Source organism: Argiope bruennichi, chromosome X2, assembly GCF_947563725.1.
Source record: "Argiope bruennichi chromosome X2, qqArgBrue1.1, whole genome shotgun sequence".
NCBI classification, from domain to species: domain Eukaryota; kingdom Metazoa; phylum Arthropoda; class Arachnida; order Araneae; family Araneidae; genus Argiope; species Argiope bruennichi.
Window position 1 is genome coordinate 54910436 of NC_079163.1, and position 25398 is coordinate 54935833.

The window sequence follows — 25398 nt, forward strand, 5'->3', positions numbered from 1 at the left end:
TATTTTACCAATTTGAAACTAAATACAGTTTTTTCAATCACGTTATAATTCATAAATAATATTTACACTAATTTTTCTAAACAGAAATAGGAATCACGTTCTCAAAATGAAAACAATAACAGATGATACTTTTGTACGACGTCTCGAAGCAGTCTCGTGAGCATGAAAAACTGAGATGGGGTTATGAAGAATTCGGCGACATGCACTGGAATAAAATTGAAGCCTTTGAAGGAAATGAACGCACTCAATACAGAGAAACGTAAGACAAGTAAATGAGAGTTCCTGGTTTCACTAAAACATCCTTTCCATTCGGTAAGCAAAAACCGTCGTACACGATCTGAAAGACAACAATAACAAAAAGTAGTTTAATACTTCAGAATAAATAGTATCATAGACATTACCTCAAGTAGAAAGATTCATTATTGTATTTACATATTTATTTGACTTCTCTTGTTTCACATTTAAAAAGATGGAAATTTGTCACCAATTTGTTTCCCTCATTTCCTAATGCGCCGAAGTGTTTTCTTTTTGTGTACTTCGTGTTTTCGATGAAAATACACTATATATATATATATAAGCATTATTTTATGTGAAGCAGAATGCAGTTTCGAAGACAGTGAAGAAACTTTCGATTTCGTGACGTCGTTTTATTTCATCTTAAAGTAGCACGCATTATTTACAGCAGAAGCGACGAGCAACACACAACACAGAACGACATAGAAAAGAATGAGGAAAAAGCACTTGAACATTTTATCCCTGGTCTTATATAACCTTAGATTTTGATAGGGAAAATATTTCTTGATAGTGCTAATATATAATGAGATTTCGATAGTGATTGTCGCTACACGCGCCGCCAAGGCAGGGGAAACACAGGGAGGTTTTAAAAAAGAATTCGTCTCGTCAGCGGTATTTTGTCCCTTCACGCGGAGTGTGGGAAAGTTAGGCTTTTAGCCGATTCAGAAATTTTACAAAGCTCTCTTGAATAAATTACGTAGATAAAGTGGAATTGGATCACGAAATAAGAGAATATTTTAGAATGAAGTTACTATGAGCAAAATTAAGATAAAATCTCGGAAATTAATTAAATTGAAATTAAAGTTTTATATATATATATATATATATATATATATAACGCTTTGCCTTGTAATCTTGTAAACAGAAGGATTAGAATAAGTTTGTTTGTATTTTAACTACTTGGAATATATTGTTAGAAATGTAAATATCTTAGACGAGTTCGTAAATGGCTCATCTAGCTGAAAGGGGGTGGAAATGGTTAGGAGGTTGAAATTTTCAAATTTTCATTTCGTTATAACTTTCTTAATTTTAACGATAGAATCATAAATTTATTTAGCAAAATTATCGCCTCTTTAAGACGATATATATATAAACGAATGATCAGTGAAGAACTTGAAGAAATTTTTCCGAAGTCTTGTCATGAGAACCAATGACTGTTTAAGAACTTTCTTTCACCTAATATTCATTGCGGCTTCTCCACATTCTGCATAATAATTGTAAAAGTAAACGAAAGGATTTATAATTATAGCTAATTAATAATCCAAAGTAATAGCTATTGGAAAAGTTTTCTCTGTTTTATCTTAGTCATATTTTTCCCCCAGATGAATTTCAACATATGATACACCGATACTGAATTTCGCCGTCTATTTTAATAACGGCAGAGTAAATAGCTGCAATTTCGCATAGCAGTTTTCAAATTGTTACATGAATTCGATTGGAAAACTAAGTTTTTTTTTTGGTTCATAAAATTTTTAAGATAAAAATTCAATGGACTCTCTGTTTTAATATGATGTAAATATCTTTTGAGAAACGGATAGCATTCGGATATTCTTTTTGATAAATTTTACAAAAAATTATATCACCGAAAAATGGCACAAAATAAAATGGCGATTTTTAATACTTACAACTAAACTTGAAAGAAATTACAGCTCTGTAACTGAAAAAGTTATAGCTGAAAACTTACCTAAGCTATGCATTGGATCGGAAAGCACATATTGGCGTTTTCAACATTATAGAAGAGACTGAAGATAAATTTTCTTTGTTCAAATCTTTGTTCCACTTTTTGCATTATTTCATACTAGTTGAGTCAGCAAAGAGTAAAAATTAAGTAAGTTCTCTATAATTAAAATATGTGCTCAGTTTTTTTTTTTTTTTTTAACTTTCTGTATTTACGCGAATGCAATAGCTGTTCTTTTAGTTCTTGTGTTATGTGCGTGCGTTTTTCACAAGCCACTGCTCCTTAACTATTTGCGAAAACATAAAATTCTTTTGATACATAGCCATAAAAATTGCTAGTTATACGATTTTGATACATTGCAGTTGCTATTTCTCTAGTTTGAAAAATGAGTTCAGGTTCATGACATTACCATTATACTCATACTAAAATAACTAACTAATAACTTTTCAGTAATTTTCAGATAACACTGCCATCATTATTGAAAAGATTTTGTAAATTCGGTTGTCTGTACTTGTATCAATTTACGCATTGATTTAGTAACATATGCTATTGAGCATCATTTTGTATTACATTCTGAATAAAGATAAATAACTTGAGTTAAATGCAATATTGAACTATTATTGGTCGTAGAATACTGTTTGTCTCATTTATCGTAGATTTCCATCAGTTGACTGACAAATTATATTTATTTTATTTAATTACATACTTATCTTATTTATCGAGCAAATGATCTAAAATGATAATAGAAAAGAAGTATTAAATTCACTAACCAGGCCATCACGGTCCATAATAGTGATTTTCCAACCCCAGTCTTCATTTTGAACCACATCGTTGATTCGATTCACCGTATAGCAATCAATAGATAACGAATGAGCAAAAGTGATGACGTCCATGTCATGATTAAGACCAAGAACATTCTGATATTTGATTTCAGCTTGCCTCAAAGCCTCTATGATGGTCATCAAGGGAGACACCGTGACAGTGATGTCACGATTGATTGGGTTCAAATCGTCACCAGAATTCACTCGAATAGTTGCTCCAACCTGAAAGTAATTAAAAAAAAAACATATATGATCAAGGGAAGTTTGCGAGTGCCATCATTACAGGTTTATATCAAAAAGCATGCCGCCTTTTATGTATTTATTTATTTTGAAATATGAGTCCTGATTTCAAGATGTATGATAAGTATGAATTTTGGAATCATTTGCTCCAAGCTAAAGTAGATAAAATCTAAACTCAGCGTGAAAAATAACTTAAGCCATGGGCAATGCTTTGTATCAGAGGGCTTTGTATATCGCTTTCTTTCATTATTCCTAATCTTTTAACAATTCGTAGATCAGAATTACAGCCAAATCAAGATCTCAAATAGGTATATTGACTTTAAAATTCTTTTGTTCAAATAGAATTCTCTTGTTCAAAATGTTTGTTATATTCAAAATTGAAATATTTTGATATTTTAAATAAAGATAAGACATTTTTTTCTAAAAAAAGATTCTTTTCAGTGTTGTAAAAGTAAATATATCCCAAGTATTTTCGAATCTTTTTCTTATTTGGATATATAAAAGTGAAATAATTTGGATCTAAAAAAGAGAAATAATTTGAATCTAAAAAAGGGAAATAAAAGCACAATTATTTTGTCTTCTTGTGTCTTTCCCCTAAGAAAAGAGTTCAGCATATTTATACCCTTCTAGCCCCTTTTATCTAATGTCACTTAATCCCTTGCATCTTGCGTTTTTTTTTTCAAAGTTTTTATATTATATTCATATAAAAATGAAAGCACTTTGTAGTATTTATCCTTTCATTTTTAATTTCCTCATAACTAAGAAAGATGGAATTTGTTGAATGTTACTTTTTGATAATTTATGAACTTGTCAATGCAGATAGAAAGGTTTAAAGAAACATTTTTAATGCAGTGGCTTATAATTTTATTCACATTTTTGTTAGCAATATACTTTCTTGGAAATTAAAATAGGTTCTTCTTGTTTTTCATATTCATTGTTTTTATCAGTCATACTTTTGTATATGAAATTTTTCACATCAATGCTTTATTCAGAAGTTATTTTCCCCTTGTTTCGTTGGGTTTTTTTTTGGGGGGGGGAGCATTTTTTTTCCTCAAACGGGGGATTCAGTATATTTCCTCTCAGTCTAAAAGCAATCAACCAACTAAATTTTCTTTCTTCTTCTGTTTCGAAATATATACATACAAATAATTTTTATTATTATACAAAATATGCGATATGAGTATCGTTTCCTGAGATTTTGTTCAAAGTTATAAAAACGTTTCAGCGGAATTTTGTAATAACGGTTTGCTCTAATCTTCTATCAGATTAATAATATATCTATCGTGGTTTTGACTTCTTATATTCTGTCGAAGAGAAAATTAACTTAGTCGTATTTGTACATGCAGCTGGCAATGAAAGAAACGAAAATAAAAAATAAAGTTACATAAAACTTGCAGGTTTTCACACTTTGTCAGTTTGTCACTTGACATTGTAAGGAAGGCCGGCGAAATATATGAAATACTAATTGTTTCACATTTCAACTAAAATTGCCTAAATATTATACGGAATGCCACATTTTGAATTTACTGATAACATATAATATGAAGCCTAACCTTAAAATATTGATTGTTATTTTAATTTATATAATTCCAAAGGATTTTATTTACGATACTGAAGTTAAAATAATTTAATAACTTATTTATCATGTAAGCATGACAGTTAATAACATCAAAACTCCTTATATCAGATTTTTGAAAGAAACTCATTTTAATTTACGGAAATAACTAAGAAAATAGCAAATGCGCTAAATTTGGAAAGTTCTATTAATATATTTTTATGATGGTCTTATTTTCAAGCACGAGCTTAAATCTAATGGAAATATGAGACCTTAAATATTTAAGCGATTTTTTTAGTAACTTATTGCATTGATTCTTATATTTATCTACTAATGCGCTCTAACCCCCCTCCCCCTTGCAACTTCTTTCAACTATTCCTTAAGTATTTTTTTAATTTTGCAAGCTTATTGTTATACTTATTGGTAAACAAGAAATCTTGTTTCAGAAATTTCTAGAAATATTTCTAAGAAGCGATAAATATTTCAAACAGAAGTGGAATCTTTATCTTTTTTTTTTTTTTTTAATCTGTTGTATTTTCACTCTGAAAGCTTAGCAAATGCAAAATACTTAGCAAGATTTGTTTTAAAACAAGCATTTACGAATAAATTAATCAAAACAGTTTTCGAGAGCGCACTTTTATGAATGGACTTAACAGCAGAATTTTTCTCCTTTCATTTACTTTTTACTTTGTAATTAATAATTCATTATTATAAATATTATAGATTCTTGTAAACAATTTTTTTCAAATCCACTTCCAGATGGCGGCACTCATAAGGAATCAAAACTTAATTAGATTAATAGATTAATGGATAACTAAATTCTGAAAATTTTAAAACAATGTATTAGTATCGAAAAGTGCAACACGTCAGGAAAAGAGAGAAAAACCATTTTAAAAAATTCTATCTTTAGAAACATAAAACAAGTTAAATTGAATAAAAGTGTGTAAAAATACAATATGAAGAATTAAGAATAAAATGCATGATGAATAAAGAACAAATCTTACCGGTGGTCTTAAGTGGTTGCTTTTCATAGGGATGGGAAAGATGGGAAACACTGCTGGCAAGACATGGTTCACCTTTGGTACAGTAGGTACTACGTTACCGAATACAAAAGGTGCTTCATTTCTCACTTTTAAGTCTGGTTTCATCATGGGAGGAAACATATTGGGGAAACTGTTTTGAATAGGATCAGCAGGCGCTACAGGGATTATAACAACATTAGCGTCTTCCTCTTCACTGCCGCTGAGGGGATCATTCGAAGGCAAGGAGTAAGGAGTATTGCTAGGAGCAGGCGGAAATCGTGGCTGTGGAGGTACATCCATGATAGAGGGACTAAGCAGTTCAGGAAGAGGAATAGCATCGATGGAATTCAGCATGTTCTAAAAAAGCAAAAAAGGCACACAAAAAAAGATTCATCATTATAAATGATGATAGTTGAAAATACAAAATTAATAGTTAGTACATTCGATACTTTTCAAATGTGATATAAATAAAAAAATACTTCATTCATGAAAGTTAGTAAAATGTTCAAAATGCAAATAATAATAATAATAATAAATAAATAAAATAAAAATACTTTAAATCTAAATATTTCACGAACTCATGGCGCATTCCGTATTTGAGTGTTTTCATAGTAATGATCGATTGTAATGGATTCAATCATTTGTAAGACTCAAACAGCTGGATAATAACAATAGTTTTATAACACGGTAAAATCTCTCAAACCCAACGCGCAATTAATTGGCAATATTAAAATAAAGGCAGTTTTAATGATATAATTTTAAATCTGAAATTGAGCCTTATGAGATAAAAAATGAAAGATATGTAATTGATTAGTGATTAGTACTTAATAGTAAAGAAGAAGGGTGGGATGTAAGCCATACTATTTCTGTCATTATCTCCCTTTCCTTTGATACCGACAATTGATTTGAAATCGAACATGTGTTGATAACAAAATCGAACTAGTAACCGTATAAAGAGCTCATAAAGAGCATCTTAAAATTGAAATTATTCTTTAGTAATGAAGTAAAAGCATAAAAATATGATTTCCTGCTTAAAATGTCAAGAAAAACATTCCATATATATATATAGTAAAAGAGATAATTTTTTTTTTTTTTTTTTACATATATTTACCACAATTCAGTCTCAAAAAAAATATAGCTGATGTTTACTTAAATCCTTTCTTAAAAGCAATGGAATTTCTCTTAATTTGTTAAGGTAAAAAGTTAATTGTGAAGGAATGCGCACATTAAGTATTAGCTTTTGTTTCCGATAACCATGTCAAGACAAATTTACGCAGTAACATTCACAGTCAAAGAAAACTTTTTTATTGAAAGCATTTTTTTTTTAATCTTTTGTTCGCTTCAGTAGCTCTGTTTTCAATAACAGCGCAATAATTTTATAAATTGACGGAAAAAGGAAGAAAAAAACTTGTTTACATATGTTTGAAATCTATTTTTTTCTTAGAACTGAAAACATTTTTACATTTCCTTAGAAATATTCAATGAATGCTAAATAAATGTTTATTTTCAGCATGGGAGAATATTAAATTGCTAAATGCTACTGTGGACTTTTATAATTATAATTTTAATACCTATATTTTTTGCCTATTTCTATTGAATGTAAAAACCAGCTATCTGTAATCATCTGCTAAAAAGAATAAATATTGAAGAGAATTCTTGACTTAAGAGAATAACTTAAATATTTGAGAGAATTCTTGATATTTAAGAAATTTTTTTTTTCAAAATTAATAAAGTATGTTTTTGTATTTGTTATTTTATGGACGGGAATGCACAGAATTCGGCTTTAGATATGCAAACGTTTTATTTCTTATTATTATTCAGTTCCACCATGTTCATTTTTGAGATCTAATGTCGATTCAATTAATCATCTGCTTAAAAAGTTTTTTTAATAATTGGAAAGTTTTTTTAAAATTCAAGTCAATACCTTCCTTAAGTTCGGCGAAGGGCAAGAAATTCGCCATATTGAGATTTTTTGCTGTTGTTACGAAAGTAGTCAGGGGAGATGTAAAGATATGCAGTTTCATGAATTACTGAAAAATTGATGTACTGAAGTTGTCCAGAATGCTACTCAAACGAGTAAGAAACAACGCCTGATGTTGGTTGGTTGGTTTGGTTATATTAACGTCCCGTTTTGAAGCAACACAAGGGCTATTTTGGGACGGACCTCGTAATTTTGAACCGCGGTCAGATGACGAGGACGACATCTGAGCTGGCACCCCCCTCTCCACACCACACCAGCGGGAGGAAGTTTGGTCATGACGGATTTAACGTGCAACTGACCCCCTTACGCGACGGTTCTTCGGTGGAATCGGGTCTCGAACCTGAAACCCTCCGGTTCCGAAGCTGAGACCTTACCACCAGGCCACCGCGGCCCGTAAACAACGCCTGATGTACGGCGGATTGGTTTACTGAATCAACACTTCCTCATTTGGGCAGGCGACATCTATAAAGGGGAACAAATAATCATGAAGCAGCTGATAATAGCATTTCCTGTTCAATTTGGCTAATTTAATCCGGGCAAAAGAAATGCTCTTCATATCATTATAGAACCATCAATTTTTGCGGTACCTTGTTGGGAAGTTTGGTCCGTAGTCTTCTGACCCTTTTTCATTTACCTAAGATCAAATGCCTATAATTAATTCCATCACAAGTTGAAATGCCACTTGTCAATGATAAGCAGTGGGTAAAAGCACTCGGTTTTCAGCTGCCTTATTTCTGCACCGATGCAGTCTTTTGCTGCCATACCTCATAAACTCCAAAGTTTTCTTTTTTGCTGCTGGTCGCCAGATTCTATTATATACGTCATTAAATTTGATAAGGTGGCGCAGTGTCATTCGCCTACTCACATGAATACGTTAGATAAGATATTTTAATAATAATAATTTTAATTCTCTGACTGCTAATTTTTAAATTACTATTTAAGTAGTAGTAACAAACAAGTTCAAATATTTTTTTTTAATGAAACGAATTTTTATTACATGTTACCCATTAATAATACGATATATTGTTAATATAGTTAAAATGGTTAAATACATTAATATTTAAGTTAAATGATAATAGTTAAAAATGTAATAGTAGAAAATATTAGCCTACGAAAATCGTAGGATGCAGTAGAAAACAGCCTGACTTCCAATCCTTGAAAATCTCGTGATAAGGATTTGGAAGGTTACAAATATCGATTTCATTAAATAACTAAATAATTCTAATAAATAAAGAGTATTAGAACTTAGAATAAAAAGATAAAACTTTAAAATCAGCAATAGAATTTACATTTGAAATTTTGAAATTTTTATAGAATTAGAATTTTTTTTATTGTTTTAGATAAATTGATTATAAACTGTTATGAGAACTAAGAACCATAGAAAAATATTCACTAGCCATCACTGATCACAAATGGTAGTGACGTATTTAACTAATGAAAAATAATTCAAGTACAAAAATAACTTATTACAATTTTTAGATTTGATTTCGAATTAATTAAATAAATTCTAATTATGGAGGATTTTTAAAGTTATGATAAAAAGAAAATTCAATAACTAAAGAAAAATTCGAATTGCAGAAGAATTCGAATTAGTTAAATTCCACGATTTATGAACTATTTTTAAGTTCATTAGGATCATATTGAGGATTATTTGACTGAGAGTGTTGTAGCTTTCATGGCAATGTCCACTTGAGTTGCTATTGACTGTAGTTATTTTCAGCTACGAGTAAAAAGAGAGAGAGAACGGAAATGGGGAAGAAAAACTATTCAAATGTAAAGAAGAGAAACCATATCCAATTAACTTTCACCGGAAGGAAAGAAGTCTTACCTCTTCAATTTCCTCTCTGTTCTTCATCCTTTTATACAGCGTCTTCAAAATCGCAAATGGATTTGTTCCTTTTCTCAGTGCGACTGCTTCGATGAGGTCTTGTAGGTCATTCAAGCCCACGCTGTCGACAATTTCTTCCATGTCGCATCCGACGACCCGATTACTTTGCAGTGCCATCCTGTTCGCCGAGGTTTTCAGAGGATCCAGATTGTTTTCCATGTCCGACAGTTGCTTGATTGCATTGAACTGCGGATAGTTGGAGATGGAAGAGTGGACGACTCCCATCAGCAGAAGGAAAGCGACGGAAGGAGAGAACATCCTTGGGATGCTGGAAGAGGGACAGACTCAAAGAAAAGCTTCACTGGGGGGATTCTAGAGAAAAAAAAATATTTTATTAATAGAAGGCAGATATATAATTATTTTCGTTATCCTACATAACGCACTTTTTATTATGGATTTGATTTGCTATGCAGCTATGCGTGGGCTGATTTCCAGACTTCCACGCCACACAGGAATGAAGGTATTTTCCTCATAACAAAAAATTTAAATCACTTCTCGGATTAAAATACAATATTGTTAGATTAACAGCAGCAGTAGCACTTGATTTCATTTGTATAGAAAATGGGTTAATTTAAGGTATCCAACTAGGTTTCAAAGATGCTTTTTCCAGTAAAGTTTGAAATATTTTTTATGATTTGAAAATAAAGTGCAAATTTTGTAGATTCAAAAGCAGACTTTGTTTTTAATATATGTAAGATAGAACTATTGGTACAGTAGTTTCAATAATACACAAGAAAGAAAAATGAAATCGGAAAAAGTGGTATTTTTAAACGAAAATGAGTGATTTAGTTCAGTTTTACCTTAAAAGATTTTTTTACCTTATCCAAAATAATATTTGATATGCTTATATTAACTCTCTACATACTCAGCCATAGTTTGCTTATTTTTGGCAATTCTATTAAAAAAGCATGAAAATACATTCGTTTCCAGCGCATCTGGATGAACTAATTTAAAAGTGCAATGTTTAAACGCATTTTCTGTACAATGAATATTTCACTGTGATTGATTCACGGGAAAAAATGATATCTCAAAATCAATTTAATGAAATTTGGTATACATATATCCAAAACCTTTGAGGGTGTGATAAACCGCTTCATATAGACATATTTTACAGACACTTTAAATTCAAAACACAGACAAATTTTGACAAAAAAATTATTAACGACAACTTCAAATGCTCATAAAATTTTATTTATTAAAATAATTTTTCCTAGCATTTCCTAGTATTTCCTAGCACTGAAAATGTTGCTAAATTTTCATTAAATAAACAATCTTTTCAGAAACTAAAGGCAATGAGCATATTTTTTTCTCCGAATAGTGACCTTTCAAGTCTGTTTTAGATATTTGATACAATAAAAAATGTTTATGTATCATTTTTTTAAGAATTCGTCTCCGAACCTAGTCGGATAATTTTATGAAAATGCTTACGATAGATCATAAGGGAAATATAACATAAGGGAAAATTTAAATGCTCCATATTCGCATTACTGCAGATCTGCACATAGTTTGAGTAATAAGGGAAATAGTAAGTGCAGCAAATATGCATCTTTACAATCCTGCACATATTTTGTCTAACCAGGAAAGGTTTGAGTGCTGCAACTATACATCACTGCAGACTTGCACATCCTTTGACTTATTAGGGGAAATATGAATGCCTCAAATATGCATTGATGCAGACTTGTACATTTTTGGATTAATAAAGGACAATATGAGTACTGTAAATATGCATCGCTACGTAGCATAGGATTAAACATGATTTGTTAATAAAGATATAATATCACTTCTGAGAATGAAACATTGGCTGCAGGAGGAAAATTGGAAAATAGGAGTTTAACAATGACTACCCGAATATATTTAAAGCTTACAATTTGAGCTCAGCTATATCAGGAATGTTATGTAAAATATTTATGATTATGAGCAGAGAATTATCCTTCTTTGTAAGCATGTTTGAAATAGATGAAAAGCTGGGAAATGAACGATGAATCTAATGTTACTTAAATATTCTAGTTATATCTATTCAATAATATCACAGGAACATAATTAATTCCTTTTATAAAAAATTTTCAGGCATTCATCAACTTCAGGTATTCCTCTCAGCTCATGATATATTTGCCAACATTCTCAGAATGATGACGGCATAAAAGGAAATATTAATAAAAAAAAAACAGTGACTTTTAGTATGGAGAACTAGTCACCCACTCCTACATTTATATCAAGAAGTCAGATTCCTTGGGAGAATACATGAATTCTTGGAGAATCTTTGATATGATTCCGAACCCATTTGCTGAAAATATCTACCTTGTTGATCTGTTGTTGCCGTTTGCCGTTGCTCCGCATTTTTGGTAAATATCTTTCTCATATATTTTCAGAATGGTATGTCTCTGTTTGTACGGGGGGGGGGGGTGATAATAGGCATCTTTTCTCATATCGAGAGTTAAGATTCCTTTCAAGATGGTAGGTAAATAAGCAATAAATAGAATCAATACATTTAGTGAAAACGTGAATAGATTCTGTGGGCCTCATTTTATTTGATAACAGCCTTGTATTATTTGTTTAGAAAAAAAATTAAAAAATTTGTTCTGCAAAAATTTTTTTAACTTGTATAGATTTCAAGAGTAAGCAAAATAAATAGATAAATAATTTTTTTTAATGAAAAGCTTTTTTTTTGTAGTTTTTTTAAGTAAGTCTACCCCTTCCCCCTCCAAAGGCATGTGCACTTAATTTTCGTTTTGACTTCGTTAGCATTGCATGTTTTATTGATTAAAATTAATTGATTTGCAATTTTTTTGTCACTTTAAAGAAAAACTGGCATCTCAAAGAATCACAGATTTATGCTTTATTTTTCTGATGCTATTGCAATGATTGTAGCCTCAAATCAAATGTAAATGAAAGAATTACTTTAAAAGTTTAATTACAAATGAAACATTGACATAAATATTTGCATCAAGATGTTAATTAGAATTTATATAAAAAAGAAAACCACGAAGTATATGATTAAAATAATACTATATCCTATTAAGAGTTTTTCGATTGAATAAAACTGAAATTAATTGAGTAAATAATATTTATAGGAAATTATTATGCAGCAGCTTTTGACAACACAGATTTCAGCAGATTTTTGAAGGATTCATGGGTAAAAAAATGTTTCAATTTAAGTGCAAATTTCCTGATGATAAAGTATATAAAAAGGTGATTAGCTAGTTTTATCATTTTATTTCATTACTTTGTCTCATCTCTAGAATACTCTTTTTCTTTACAATAAAATATGTTGCAAAAGTTATTTTTTCTTTAATAATGAATTCCTTTCATAAAAATTCATCTTTTCATTTCATATACAAATATAATTTCTGTCTTCTAGATTTGCGACTTGAATTTTAATAATAATAATAAAGAAACATTTTCCTGCTATTTAATTTATACACTCAGCAACTATTTATGGAATGCTTTCTTTTTTTATATAAACTGACTACCTAAAATATTTTGAGGTGGGCGGTAACATTATTATTATTTTTTTTTTTTTTTTGCACGAGTATTTAGGTATGTGGTTATAGAAAAATAACCTCTTTAAATAAGGGATGAAATTAAATCTCATTATTATTATTATTATTTTGTAAAAAAGAAAGCTTTCTCCCGACGTTACATTGTTTTTAACCTCATTTTGTTAGTCCTCTATTTTTAATTGTTAGAAATTAAAGATAAACGATTTTTATTTTCAACGGTTAGAATTTCTTATCTATAAATTATAATGTAAAAACAATAATTTCTAATTAAAACAGTGAAAAATCACCTTTTAATGTATTATGAGCAAATTATACTGCAAAACATAAATTGAAAAAAAACATCGTTCCTCTTTATTTTTATGTGATCTTCTTATCAATTGACTATTAAGCTTCCCAGAGAATTCTGTATGTAACTCTAATTATTATAAAATCTGTAATATTTGTTATTTCAAGGACTTATCCTTTATATATTCAGCTAGATACTTGTGGAGCAGCTCGGTTTCATCAAAGTATTGTTTTGAAGGGATTTGAGGGATATTTTGTGACCGATCTCTTAATTTTGAACCGTGATAAAATGATGAGCACGATATCTGAGCAGGTACTCACTCTCAATTAACACATCAGTTGGGGGACAAGAGGTCAACCAGTAGAACGAGAATAGCGTATAACATTCTTTGTTCAATAAATATATGAACTAAGACATTAAGATTGGCTTGAGATACGTGTGACCCTGACCTTGTCTGCTTTGAAAAAACTCTCGGAAAATTCATAAAGAGTTTAATGGTGTCCATGGCTATTGCATATTGAAGAAAATAGTTCCGTTCAAATGCATCAAGTATTTCAGTGAAGTTCGTGATGATTACAAAAATGATGGAGGAAACCTGCTTTGTAATTTGATGAAAAGAGTCGCAGCAGTTGAATATTCAGACTTTTGAGAATTTCCAGGAATATGTTGAACAGTGGAAATAGAGAGTGGGTAAAAGGAGCATTTTATAAGAAGAAAAATTAGTTTATTTAAATTTTGTGAACTTACATTCTTACTACACAGTTTGCGTATTTATTAAACAAAATACGTAATTAACCATTTTCTTTGTTCTGGCACGGCATATAAAGAAGAGGGACTAATGAACGGTCTTTATTTTTTCTAACAGATAGATCGTACCTCTTAAGATGAAAGATTACTGTTTGGAGTGCGTCGTGATTGGGCTTGTTTCACACGAAGTACAATCCCTCTCAGTGGCCTACCATTAAAATTTTGAGTGTTATGGTATGTTGCGAGGTCTCAGATTTCGTTTTTTAGTTATTTCTCTTCTACATAAATATTTATCTTCAATAATTTTCTTATTGGTTCTAACTTCTTATTAATTTTGATGTATGTCCCATGGGGGACACCTCGTAATCAAGGATGAAAAGCTTCCGGTATGGTGGTTGATTCTCGCCACTCCTGTAGTTACACGAAAAGGTGGGGGTCTTGCTCCTCCCATCGATAACGGGACATATTTCCTTAGGGAAGGGTTGTACCGTGGCTGGTGATGGCCCTTAGGACTCAACCACAGTTCCCGCCGGTGTTGCAGTTGCGGCGGTCCGGTCATTCAATTTTTCCGTGTGCCTTCCGGCGTGTTGGAGTAGTCAGTTTGTGATTAATTTTGATATATTTATCAACGATGATTCGTGTTTATGATATATGAAAAAGACAAAAGACTTTGACAGAAAACTTATGCATTATTATATATTTTATGAAATTAAGAGTTATATATTTATGTGCTTTTTGAGAAATGTAACTTGTGCCGTATCCGTATTGTCAGACAATACAGCACACTATTTGTTGTCCAAAATGTTTGTAGCAAATCTTTAAAAAATCTCTTTTTGTCTGATACGTATTACAATGACCATTGGAATTTATTTTCTGAAGACAAATTTAGAAATTTTAAATGAATTATAGCGATAAATTATTAATTAAAAACTACAGCACACTATTTGTTGTTCCAAATGTTTGTAGCAAATCTTTAAAAAATCTCTTTTTGTCTGATGCGTATTACGATGACCGTTGAAATTTACTTTCTGAAGAAAAATTTAGAAATTTTAAATGAATTATAGAGATAAATTATAAATTAAAAACTATGAAGTGGAAAATAATTAAAATTAAAAAAAATTATAGTAAATTAATGCAATTGTATTGTTATAAATGTGATTATATCTGAAACTTATACCACTTATAGTGAAAGAAGCCAGTGTATAGAATTTATTCTGAAATTATTTATTCGGTTCAAAACGGTAAAAAGTAAGATCTTTAAGTAAAATACCGACCTTAACATTTGTTTTGTTGTAATAATTCAACCGTAAAAATTAAATGAATAAAAATATAATCTTAAGTTTTATTAAAAATTCAAAATGACTATTAAGGACTAATTCAAATCCTATGAAAAAATAAATGCTTGAGTAACTCGTACGAATTCCGTATGCAATTACTGAAGCAAAATCAACAAAATAATTCTCCTGACTTCATTTTAGATTTATTTGTATATGTTTTTTATAATAATAGAATCCATAAGTGTCTAGAGATGCTAATTGAAATGAAGCTATTTAAAAACGCTTTCGAATTAAAACAAGTAATAAAGAATTTCTCCTCCCCCCCCCTACTATTCAGGTTTTTATTGTTCTGGAAGATCAGATTTTTTTAAATACTTTTTTTTTTCAAAGCGGAGCATTTCCGGTTCTCTATTTAAAGTGTCGACTGAATCCTAAAGAGTTTTATATTGGCCACTTTTCAACTTTTTAATTATCATTGCAATTTTTTTCAAACATTCTTCAACGCATTTTGTAAAAAAGGGCAAAGAATGAAACATTTTTTGTTATTGAAAAAGGAAGGTTTTATGAATTAAACAGTAACAGCAAAGTATTTGATATCTCAGAGCAACAGATTAAAAAGTGATTACAGTCACATAATTTAATAACATTTTTTGTCATCGAATAATTTCTTATTGCTGCTTTTTTCATAATTAGATTACTTTCTTGATAAGATTTCTTTATCATAATCGATTGAATAAAATTAGAAAAAAAAATAATCAGTAATCAGCCTTTTTATCTTTCTAAATGTCAAATAATGTTAAAAAGGGGTTAATAGCAAGGATAAAAAAAAATTTCTCACTCACATTTCTAAGAAAAGACGTTAGCTTTAAATTTAATTAATTAGGTTGGTGACATAAAAAAATATAATGTAAAATAAAATTTCCTGAAGTATAAAACGGTATATCATTTGCTTAAGCCAATAACTGTTTAGTCGCGAAATAATTATTCTAGAAACATTTTGACTGCTTATGTCCGAAGGGCAGAAAAAAATGTAAATTCTTTTAACACGTTCAAAGCCCACTGTATCTTAAGTGCATGATTTATATCAGATCTAACACTTTTTAAACCAGAAAGGCACAAAAAAAATCACTTTTATAATAACTGTTAATTCACTGATAGTATCAACAAAACTGATTTTACCAAATATCTATGTATATGCCAGCTAGAATAACTTTGATTTAATTGATGATATAGCATTGTGACTTTCATCTTATGTTTAATTTTGTTGTACATCATCAAAGAGCAAAGTAGAATTTTCAGTAAATTACTCTTTTTAAGCACTTTTATTTAACTTCATAAGTTTCATGTGGCTAAAAACAGCATCTTGTTGTTGCTTTTTCACTTATTTTTTGAAACACAATAGTTTAGAAAATTCGCACAGTTATTTATTTTCTAGGACAATATTCTATTTGAATATTTTCAAGAACAAATAGATAGAATAATTTAATTAAATTAAATACCATTTGTTAGTGAATTCGAGAAAGAATGGATTTCAAGTGTCGATAATACTCATAATAAAGAATTATAAATTTAAGACTGAAAAGTAAATAACTAAAATAATTAAAATAAAATTCCATTTTTTAATACACTAATAAAACTATGTTCTTAAATATAGTTTATACTATATAAATTATTATATATATCCTCTTGAGTAAAAGAGATATAATATTCTTAGATTTATAGACTACATAAAAGGTGGTTAATTTGTACATTTACTGCATCTAAACGCAATGCAGTAAGGTTATTATGACTGGTACTAAATGCTGACTAATTTCTACTAAATACTGATATTAAATAAATTGAGATCTAATTTCTAAAAAAAAAATGAAACTCAACTGGATTAAAACGTGAACAATATATACTGTGATCAAAATTTAAGATTCAGATCAGATTTAACATCTTGGATACACAGATTTAACATCTAAGATTCAATCAGATTCCTGTCATATTTGGAATTAAATACACAAAAAGGTTGACCTTCTATGGGTTTACACTTCAATAAGCACGTAAACAGAATAATTCAAAATTGCAATGACTTAAATATATGAAATTTGGAATGTGATTTTGTGACTGGAATTATAGTTCTATGTCAGATTTTGGTTTCATCCTATCAGATCAAAAAACATCCAAAATAGACATTCCATTTTCTGGAACGGTTAATGCCAGTAAACAACAGTGATTAATCACAAAATATTTGCCAACGATTGCTCTTACATAGACTTTTTCATATCTACCGTTCGTCAACGGTATGCAGTTAATAATACACAAGTGCATGTATCAGAAAGTATGCGAAAAAGTTTCGAGAAGAGCTCTCGTGCTGGTTTAATATGTTGTTTCATTAGGACTCTATTTTTTGCATTCACTTTGCTTTGGATTGCTTGCTAGGCATACTTTGTTTTTATGGCATTTATGAAAGAATGTAATAGCATATTTGATTTCAGAATATCGTGAAATGATAGCTACAAAAAACACATAGTAGTTGGGGAGTAAACAAATAAGTCTCCTGGGTCTCAATAAGGTATGTTATTGATTTTCTTCGTATAAGAGCGTGGATTTATTTCTGGAAACATATAGCAATATATCGAATGGATCGAATTAAATTATCCCTTGTCAGAAGAATGTAAGTAATAAAACTATTTTCTCTGATCATTATTTCCTAATTTGTAGTTCATGTTCATCTTCTTCTTTTGATTAATATGAGAGAAATATGAGGAATCAAATTCATCAGAAATATGAGAAATTTAACTAAAGCTCCTTGGGATAATAAAGCTACAAATATTTCGAATTAAATGTTTGAGTTAATTTGGAAAAATAGAGAATGTGTATCGGAGACACCTACGAATTCAAGCGAAATGCGGTATAAAATGTTGTTGGGTCAGGTGTTCTAAGAACGCTGTCAGATTTGTTTATGTCAAATATGCAAGAAGAAACTCATCCTAACGAGGGAGTAAATATAGCCCACTCAAAATTCATTTCATTCCGACGTTAAGTATTCGAGCATAGCATTTTGATCCATGTGACATGATACCTGCAAGCCTACAGCAAAAAAAACACATGGCTGGCTGTATATTTCGCTAACATATCTTTAATGGTGAAGAACACTTTGATGATTAGTATATTTATTTTTATGATTAACTCTTGACACACTGCCTTATCAAGATTGCAAATCATGAACACTGAAATTACAACATGATGATGGCTTTTATTGACTATTTGGAGAGCTAGAGCTAGAGCTATTTGATATAAATTTGTACTAAATAGAAAAAGATTTGATGTTTCTGCTACAAAATTTGGAAGAAACCACAACGCAACTGACAGAAGATGAAAAAAATTACTGTAAAACGATATGACATTGATTGAGTTTTATATAAACGGATTTAAGATTACAACCAGCTTTTAATGGGGTTATTTATAATGCACTTTGAATAAAAGAGAATATTTGAAGAATTAAAATAAAATTACAGAGATAAATTAAGATATTATCATCAAATTTTGCAAATTTCAAGATAAATCGCGATTAAAATTTGGCGTTAATATTTCAGAATAAAATAATTAAAAAAATACAGAATAATATTTTTCAGCTGCTTTTTTCTGTACATATGTTTTTATATTGAATTTAGCTCTGAAAAGTTCCGTTATATCTTTTAAGAGAACATATAGAAATCTAATAATTTATTCCCAATAAAGGAGTTTTCATTTTAATAATAACATGACTTTTGAAGCTACCGAAGTGTATTATTGCTAATAACATATTTGCTTCATATCATATTCATTTTCATTTTTATTTGACTCCCTAGCGCTTTAAAGCAATTATATATTATAATGAATCGCAATTCAATTCATGTTAGAGCGGAATGTTTCAAATAAAAATAATCTGATGTATTCGCAACCGAAATGAATCTATGCATCCCCTATTATATATTGAATGATTTTAATGTATTTTCTTCTGAATAATATCAAAAGAATAAAAGGCAATATTCAAAGAGAGAGCTCACGAAATTGCATGCATCATTTTTGTGCAATAAAAAACAATATTGTTGCCGGGAAAGAACTGTGAATTGTGAGAAAAATTATAGAAATAATGAAAGCGGAACTAAAAATTTTTAACACTGCAAGCACGCTAACAGGAAATAATGATATTAAAATAAATTTATGAAATTAATATAAAATTCTTTTCGACTGAATTGCGAATCATGAAAATTTCTGTTCTACTGAAATAATTTCGAAATTTTATTCCGACTTCCCTCTTTGATGAATTCATACATTTTGATTTCATAAACGAAATAGTTAATCGATAAGATTTCAAATTAAAATTGTATGGAAAGCTAAAAGAAACAGCATTACTAATAAAAAAACATTGACAGTATTTTTATGCACCTTACGACTGCGTGTAATAGACTATAAAATTAAACCATTTTCGTTTTAAGAATTGCGTTTTATGACTTACAATATCAATAATTTATGATAAATCTAATTTTAATTAAGATTTATCAGCAGGTTTTAAGTACATTGGAATCATATTCTGGACTATTTAATAAGTCGAAAAGATATACCATGTTATGTTCACTATACTGGATATTTGAATTTCTTCTCATCATGGTATTTAAATTTGTTTTTCCAAGTCTATGTTCACAAATTTGTTTTTCCAAGTCTATGTTCACAAATTTGTTATTAATAGACAGAGAAGATTTTAATGAAGTAAAATCGCTCCAGTTATAAAAGTGCTATTAAAAACATTGCAGGAATTTTTTAAAAAATTTACACTGATTTTGAATTAGGTTTCAGTCTTATATATTTAATTGATGCTAATTTTTTGATCGCAAATAAATCAATTAATCAATTTCTGTTAAGATGCCTCATTGAAATTTCAAGAACTTTTTAAAAAGGTGCAAAACAAATGTATGAAGTAGTAAAAATAACTCTTTCTCCGAAATTTCATCATTTTTTTTTTTTGCACGCTTTTATTTAACATGACTTGTTTCGTTTTTGTAAGATGGTCTTTTGTAATCGAATTTTCCTTAATTTCCTTATGAATTAGAATCTTGAAATTTTGCAGACATGTATTCTTTATGAGCCTATGCAACTTCATTATTACAGAAGTTAATTATCGTTTAATTGATTAATTGAGTTAAATTTTCCTTTTTTTAGTTATATATTTGAGGAAAAAAATATTTTATGATTTTTTAATATTCATTATAATGAATTATAAATTAAAATCGAACATAATTAAAACAAAATATTCTGTTTTTGATTTTTTTTTAAAAACTATTCTGTGAAATTGATTTTAAAATACTATGGCACTGAATCCTTTAAAGTGCAGGCAGACGCGTAATTAAAGAATTTTCATACCGATGAATAGTGAATTTTAAAACAGCAATTTTAATGCAGTAATTAGAATTAAATTAGTGCTAATAACATTTTACGTGATAAAAAATATTGAAGAAGCGTTTAATAACCTGGCATTTAAAGATATGCAATAAAAGAATAACAATACCCAGAATATGTTTAAAAATTGAATAAAGTAAGAGGATACAGGCCAATGAAATATTCAGAAAGTTAAAGAGATTGTAAATAACCGTAGATCTTTGATACTCTAAATTTAACAGAATAAATATTGAAAAGGAAACGTGTCATGCTTGATCAAATGATTACACAAAGTATTAATACTGGGAAAAGCTTTCTTGAATGCCTAGGACAAGATTTTTAATGAAAATCATGAGTGAATAATGATCAATCTCATTTATTAATCATTAATGAGTTTTGCTTGAAATTAATACAACATCATGATGTTGCAACCAATATTAACATCCGTTTGATTAATTATCAACTAATGTTGAAATAGGGTTGTTAGGTGTTAAAATAATCTTTGAAAGCTTTCAGTTATTCAAGTAATTCATTCATTAACCATTATTCAATATTACAATTAATATAACAGCGATAGTTATTTAGTAATAGCTATTCAATACAACAACTCATCATGCTTGCAAATGAGTTGTCTTTCGGTTTTTAAGTTTTCGAGCTCCTTCAGAAAAGAATTTTTATTATATGAATCAGTAAGCCTTGAGTGCCTATACAGGATAGTGTTGGCCCTGTGACAGAACCTCAACTTTTGGACAGAAGTGTAGAGATTCGATTCCACAAAAGTTTGTCCAATAAATGGATTAATGCTCATTAAATTTGAGTTCCCTTCTAATATGTTGTAGATTCAAAGAGAGGGTTATTGACTCTAGAATAATTTTTTGTCATCTGCAACACTTCGAGGTGCTTGCGGAAAAAACTCGCGTTTAGCTTCAAAATAGAAAAGTTAATCTAATAAACTTATATTAAGAAATTTGATTAATGTGATTATCTGCGTTGTTATGGTTACTTTATTTATTGGATTTCAGAGTTAAAGTTTGTTTTTTGTTTTTAATTTTGCCACCTCTTCCTCAAGAATTTTTAATAACTGCTATTATAACGCTGGTTAAAAGCAGCCAAGGATCGCACTTTTTTCTCTTACTTTCATTCTTCAATAAAGCATTTCATTCAAAAATTGACGTAAAAATTTCATTTCAAGTTTGTGTTCAAAATGGATTCATTATTAATGAATTACAAAACTATTATTACAAAATTAAATGAATTACAAATTTCTTTCAAAATACATGCAAAAAATTAATATGAAAAAATATCCAATTTTGAAATCAAATGATACAGGTGAGAAATTTTTCTTACAATATAATTTCTTCATAGCCAATTTGGGAATGAAAACATTTAGTTCATAATAGAGATACCGATATGTGAACATAATATTGTATTATTTTATCGTATTGCTTTATTTTTTACAGATTTTACTCTGAAAAAATTATTTATATAATAATGGAAATATAGCTAAAAATCTTAGCAATGAAAGAAAAACAAAGGATAATAAAATATTTATTATTTTGAATAAGGGAAAAAATTACTTAACACTTAGAAAATCTTAATTTTGCAACTTATCTGTAAAACCTATGATAATCAAGTTTTTGTTAAGCTGAGAAAAGTTAAATAAACATATAAACTATAAATAATTCTACAAAAACATTTTCTTTTATTATTTATTGCTCCTTCTATTTAAAAAAATTGGACTTAAATCTGATAAAAAGAATTGTAATAACTATGCATTAAAGTTTTCTTAATTATTGATATAAATGTTTTCGCACCTTTCAGAAAGGGGATCCGAGCGACATTTTCAGATGAAAATGCAGTGAAGAAAAGTTTTGCGAAAGATTCATATTAATTTTAGCATTTTTGTTGAAACGCAGAGATATTCAACTTTATTTTCAATAAAAATTAAATTTATTCCTAAATATAATATATTTTCAAAATTTCATCAATAAATAATCATTAACATTTCAGTTAAACCATTTTCCAATTCTTCCACCAGAAATTTTCTGATCATTTTTATTTTCTTATCAAACGAACTGATTTTACACAAACATGCAGATCATGAATTTTTCTGGTAATCGTATTTACAATAACAAAGAAATAATTTTTTTAAATTATTCCAGAAAAAAATCTCAACATTTAAATTGAAAGATCCTAATGTGTTTTTTATTGAAACATATTTAGATTACTTCAAAATCTCTCAAAACTAAACATCCTAAATTTTCTTTTCTAAAACATATAGACTTTGTCAAAGTTCGAAGAATAATGTTTGTGGAAATCATCACAAACAGTTTGTGCGATTCTGTTTAAATCATTGTTAATAAATTCGCACTTGTAATTCTTAAGTAATTGCGCAGAGAGTTCTAACAGATTCTATTTAAAATTACAGAAAAAATTTTAAATCTTAAAATTTACAAGTTTTCTTATCGACAATATGCGATTATTTAACTAATTATCTTAAAATATTATTGAAAACATTTGCGATAATCTTGATTTGAGTTAATAATGATATTAGCTCTTAAACACAAGAAATGCCTTATTAAAACTTCATCCCCAAAAAAATTTCACAATTTTAAACTAGAATTTCTAAGAATTATTTTACTGGTAACTTTTTAATCATTGCAGAGTCTTCAAAAACTAAATATTACACATTTTTCTTTTTAAAATAATTAGAGAAATTGCTATTGTTATATATTACTTTAATTAAAGTAAGTAAAATCTTTGAACTAAATCTTGACTAACTAACTTATTTTAAATCTTATCTTAACTCATATTCCTTCACTCCGAGCATTCTGGTCATTCCAATCAGTTTAGTAATTAAAAAACTAATTAAATAAATTTATAAATGAAAAAAACTCCAAGAATTTTGAAAATATACAATGCCTTTTGTGTTGAGAGATCAATACATTTAAAATAAATCTTCATGAAATAGATATTCGAATACCATCAATGCGAATTTCCCGAACACTTTACTGACTTTTCGAAAATTAAATAACGAGCGGTGTTGTTTTCGAAAAGATTTAGAAAATCCTAGATATTAAAGAATAGGATATATCCATACAAGCGGCATTCTATTTATGATAAATATTATAAATAACTGTGAATACATTTGCCTATTTCTATTGAGAATTCTAAAAGGTTTTTATATCATTCAGTAAAAGATCTCGATTTCATTATTTTCACTAAAAAAATCTAATTAATTTCCGAATTATAGTTTTTTTTCTTTTTCAGTGTGAAGGACAGCAGAAGGCGCATCATAAATATCCAAATACAATTTTACTTAAAATAAATTTAAGAAGCTTGTAATTGCCCACACCAAAAAGTTCTGAAATCTTCCGCAGATCTTTCAAATGTATTGAATAAAAATTTCAAACTTTTTTTTCGAACATTTCTATATTTAAACAGTACAACAATTGAATCTAAAACTAGATGCTACTTATATTCGAAAGTCAAATATCATAAAATTTTCTTCTTAACATGCTCGCGGAAGTGAGTGCTATAATATTCATTTTCACTGAAATACACGATGCAATAAATACTGTGGCATTCAAATTTATGATATAAAAATGGATTAATTTTTTTCTTACTATTTTAAAATACCATGCATTCAATTCCATATGATCATTTTTTTAATTATTAGACAAATTAAATCACTAATTCAACAATACTCTAAATATCTTCATTTTTTTCTAATCTTTTCTTTCGTTGTCCGTGAACATATTAAAAAAACTTATATGATCAGTATTTTGAAAAATAATACTTTTATAAATCGAAATAACGTTACATAAAAGCATCTTCATGACAAAATTTTTCAGAGAACTTTTAAATCGCTTTTAATTATTATCAAAAATTATATATCATGAAACTTTTTTCAAAAAATTTGGCCGCAACAGAACTTTTAAAGAATCAGATTAGTATCTTTTTAAAAAATAATGTTTGTATAAATCGAAATAACGTTGCATTAAAAACATCTTCATGACAAAAATTTTGGAATATTTACACGAAAACTTTCAAATTGCTTTTATTTATTATCTAAAATTAAATATCATGAAACTTATTTTCAAACAATTGGGTTGAAATTTTAAAGAATCATATCCGTACAAATGAATATCATTCATTTAAAAGTAAATATCATTTAACTTCTTCTTTACTTCTTTATCTACTTTTTAAAAGTTCTCTTTATCTACTTCTTAAAAAGATATACAACAAATTTTCAATAATTATCCGATTCAGAATTCTAGATTTTACAGTTATGCGATATTCGAATTCTCTCAAAACTTTCTAATTATTTCTCAAACTCCGAAAAACTAAATTTTTGGCATATATTTTTCCAAAAAAAGATAAAATGCCTTAATATCTTTAAAGAATTCCACATATCATTCTATTGAAAGTAAATCTAATAAGTTTGCAGAAGCCCTTACCGAAATATGCTGCAACTTTCAACAGGTGACAAGGATCAGAGAGCTTAGGCAAAGGCGACTCGTTGCTTCTGAGTCGAAAACCAGAGTAAGCGATTTTTCGGGGTGTTCTCTATATATCTGAGCTTCTTGTTGCGGGGGAGTGGCGCCTGCTCTGTGAATTCCTTCTTCTATATTTTCATTCACTCACTCCTGCTTGCGTCACTCCTACAATTTATCGGAAGAATATTCGAAATATGTGTACGCGAG

At 28.8% G+C, this 25398-nt stretch overlaps 1 protein-coding gene across 1 annotated transcript; it reads right to left on the reverse strand.

Annotated features, from left to right (window-relative positions):
* Positions 1-25398, reverse strand: LOC129960452 (uncharacterized). Its single transcript, XM_056073897.1, has 5 exons — positions 25153-25398; positions 9420-9791; positions 5593-5967; positions 2743-3015; positions 1-337 (listed from the first exon to the last, which is right to left on the reverse strand). Exons 2-5 carry the CDS (start codon positions 9735-9737, stop codon positions 245-247), a joined length of 1059 nt encoding a protein of 352 aa, XP_055929872.1. The 5' UTR covers positions 9738-9791; positions 25153-25398; the 3' UTR covers positions 1-244.

Coding starts and splice junctions, on each gene's coding strand:
- LOC129960452 (XM_056073897.1), bottom strand. CDS start 9,737: ATGTTCTCTCCTTCCGTCGCTTTCCTTCTGCTGATGGGAGTCGTCCAC. Junction 5,968..9,419: donor ACAGAGAGGAAATTGAAGAG/GTAAGACTTCTT, acceptor TTGCTTTTTTAG/AACATGCTGAATTCCATCGA. Junction 3,016..5,592: donor GCAACCACTTAAGACCACCG/GTAAGATTTGTT, acceptor AATTACTTTCAG/GTTGGAGCAACTATTCGAGT.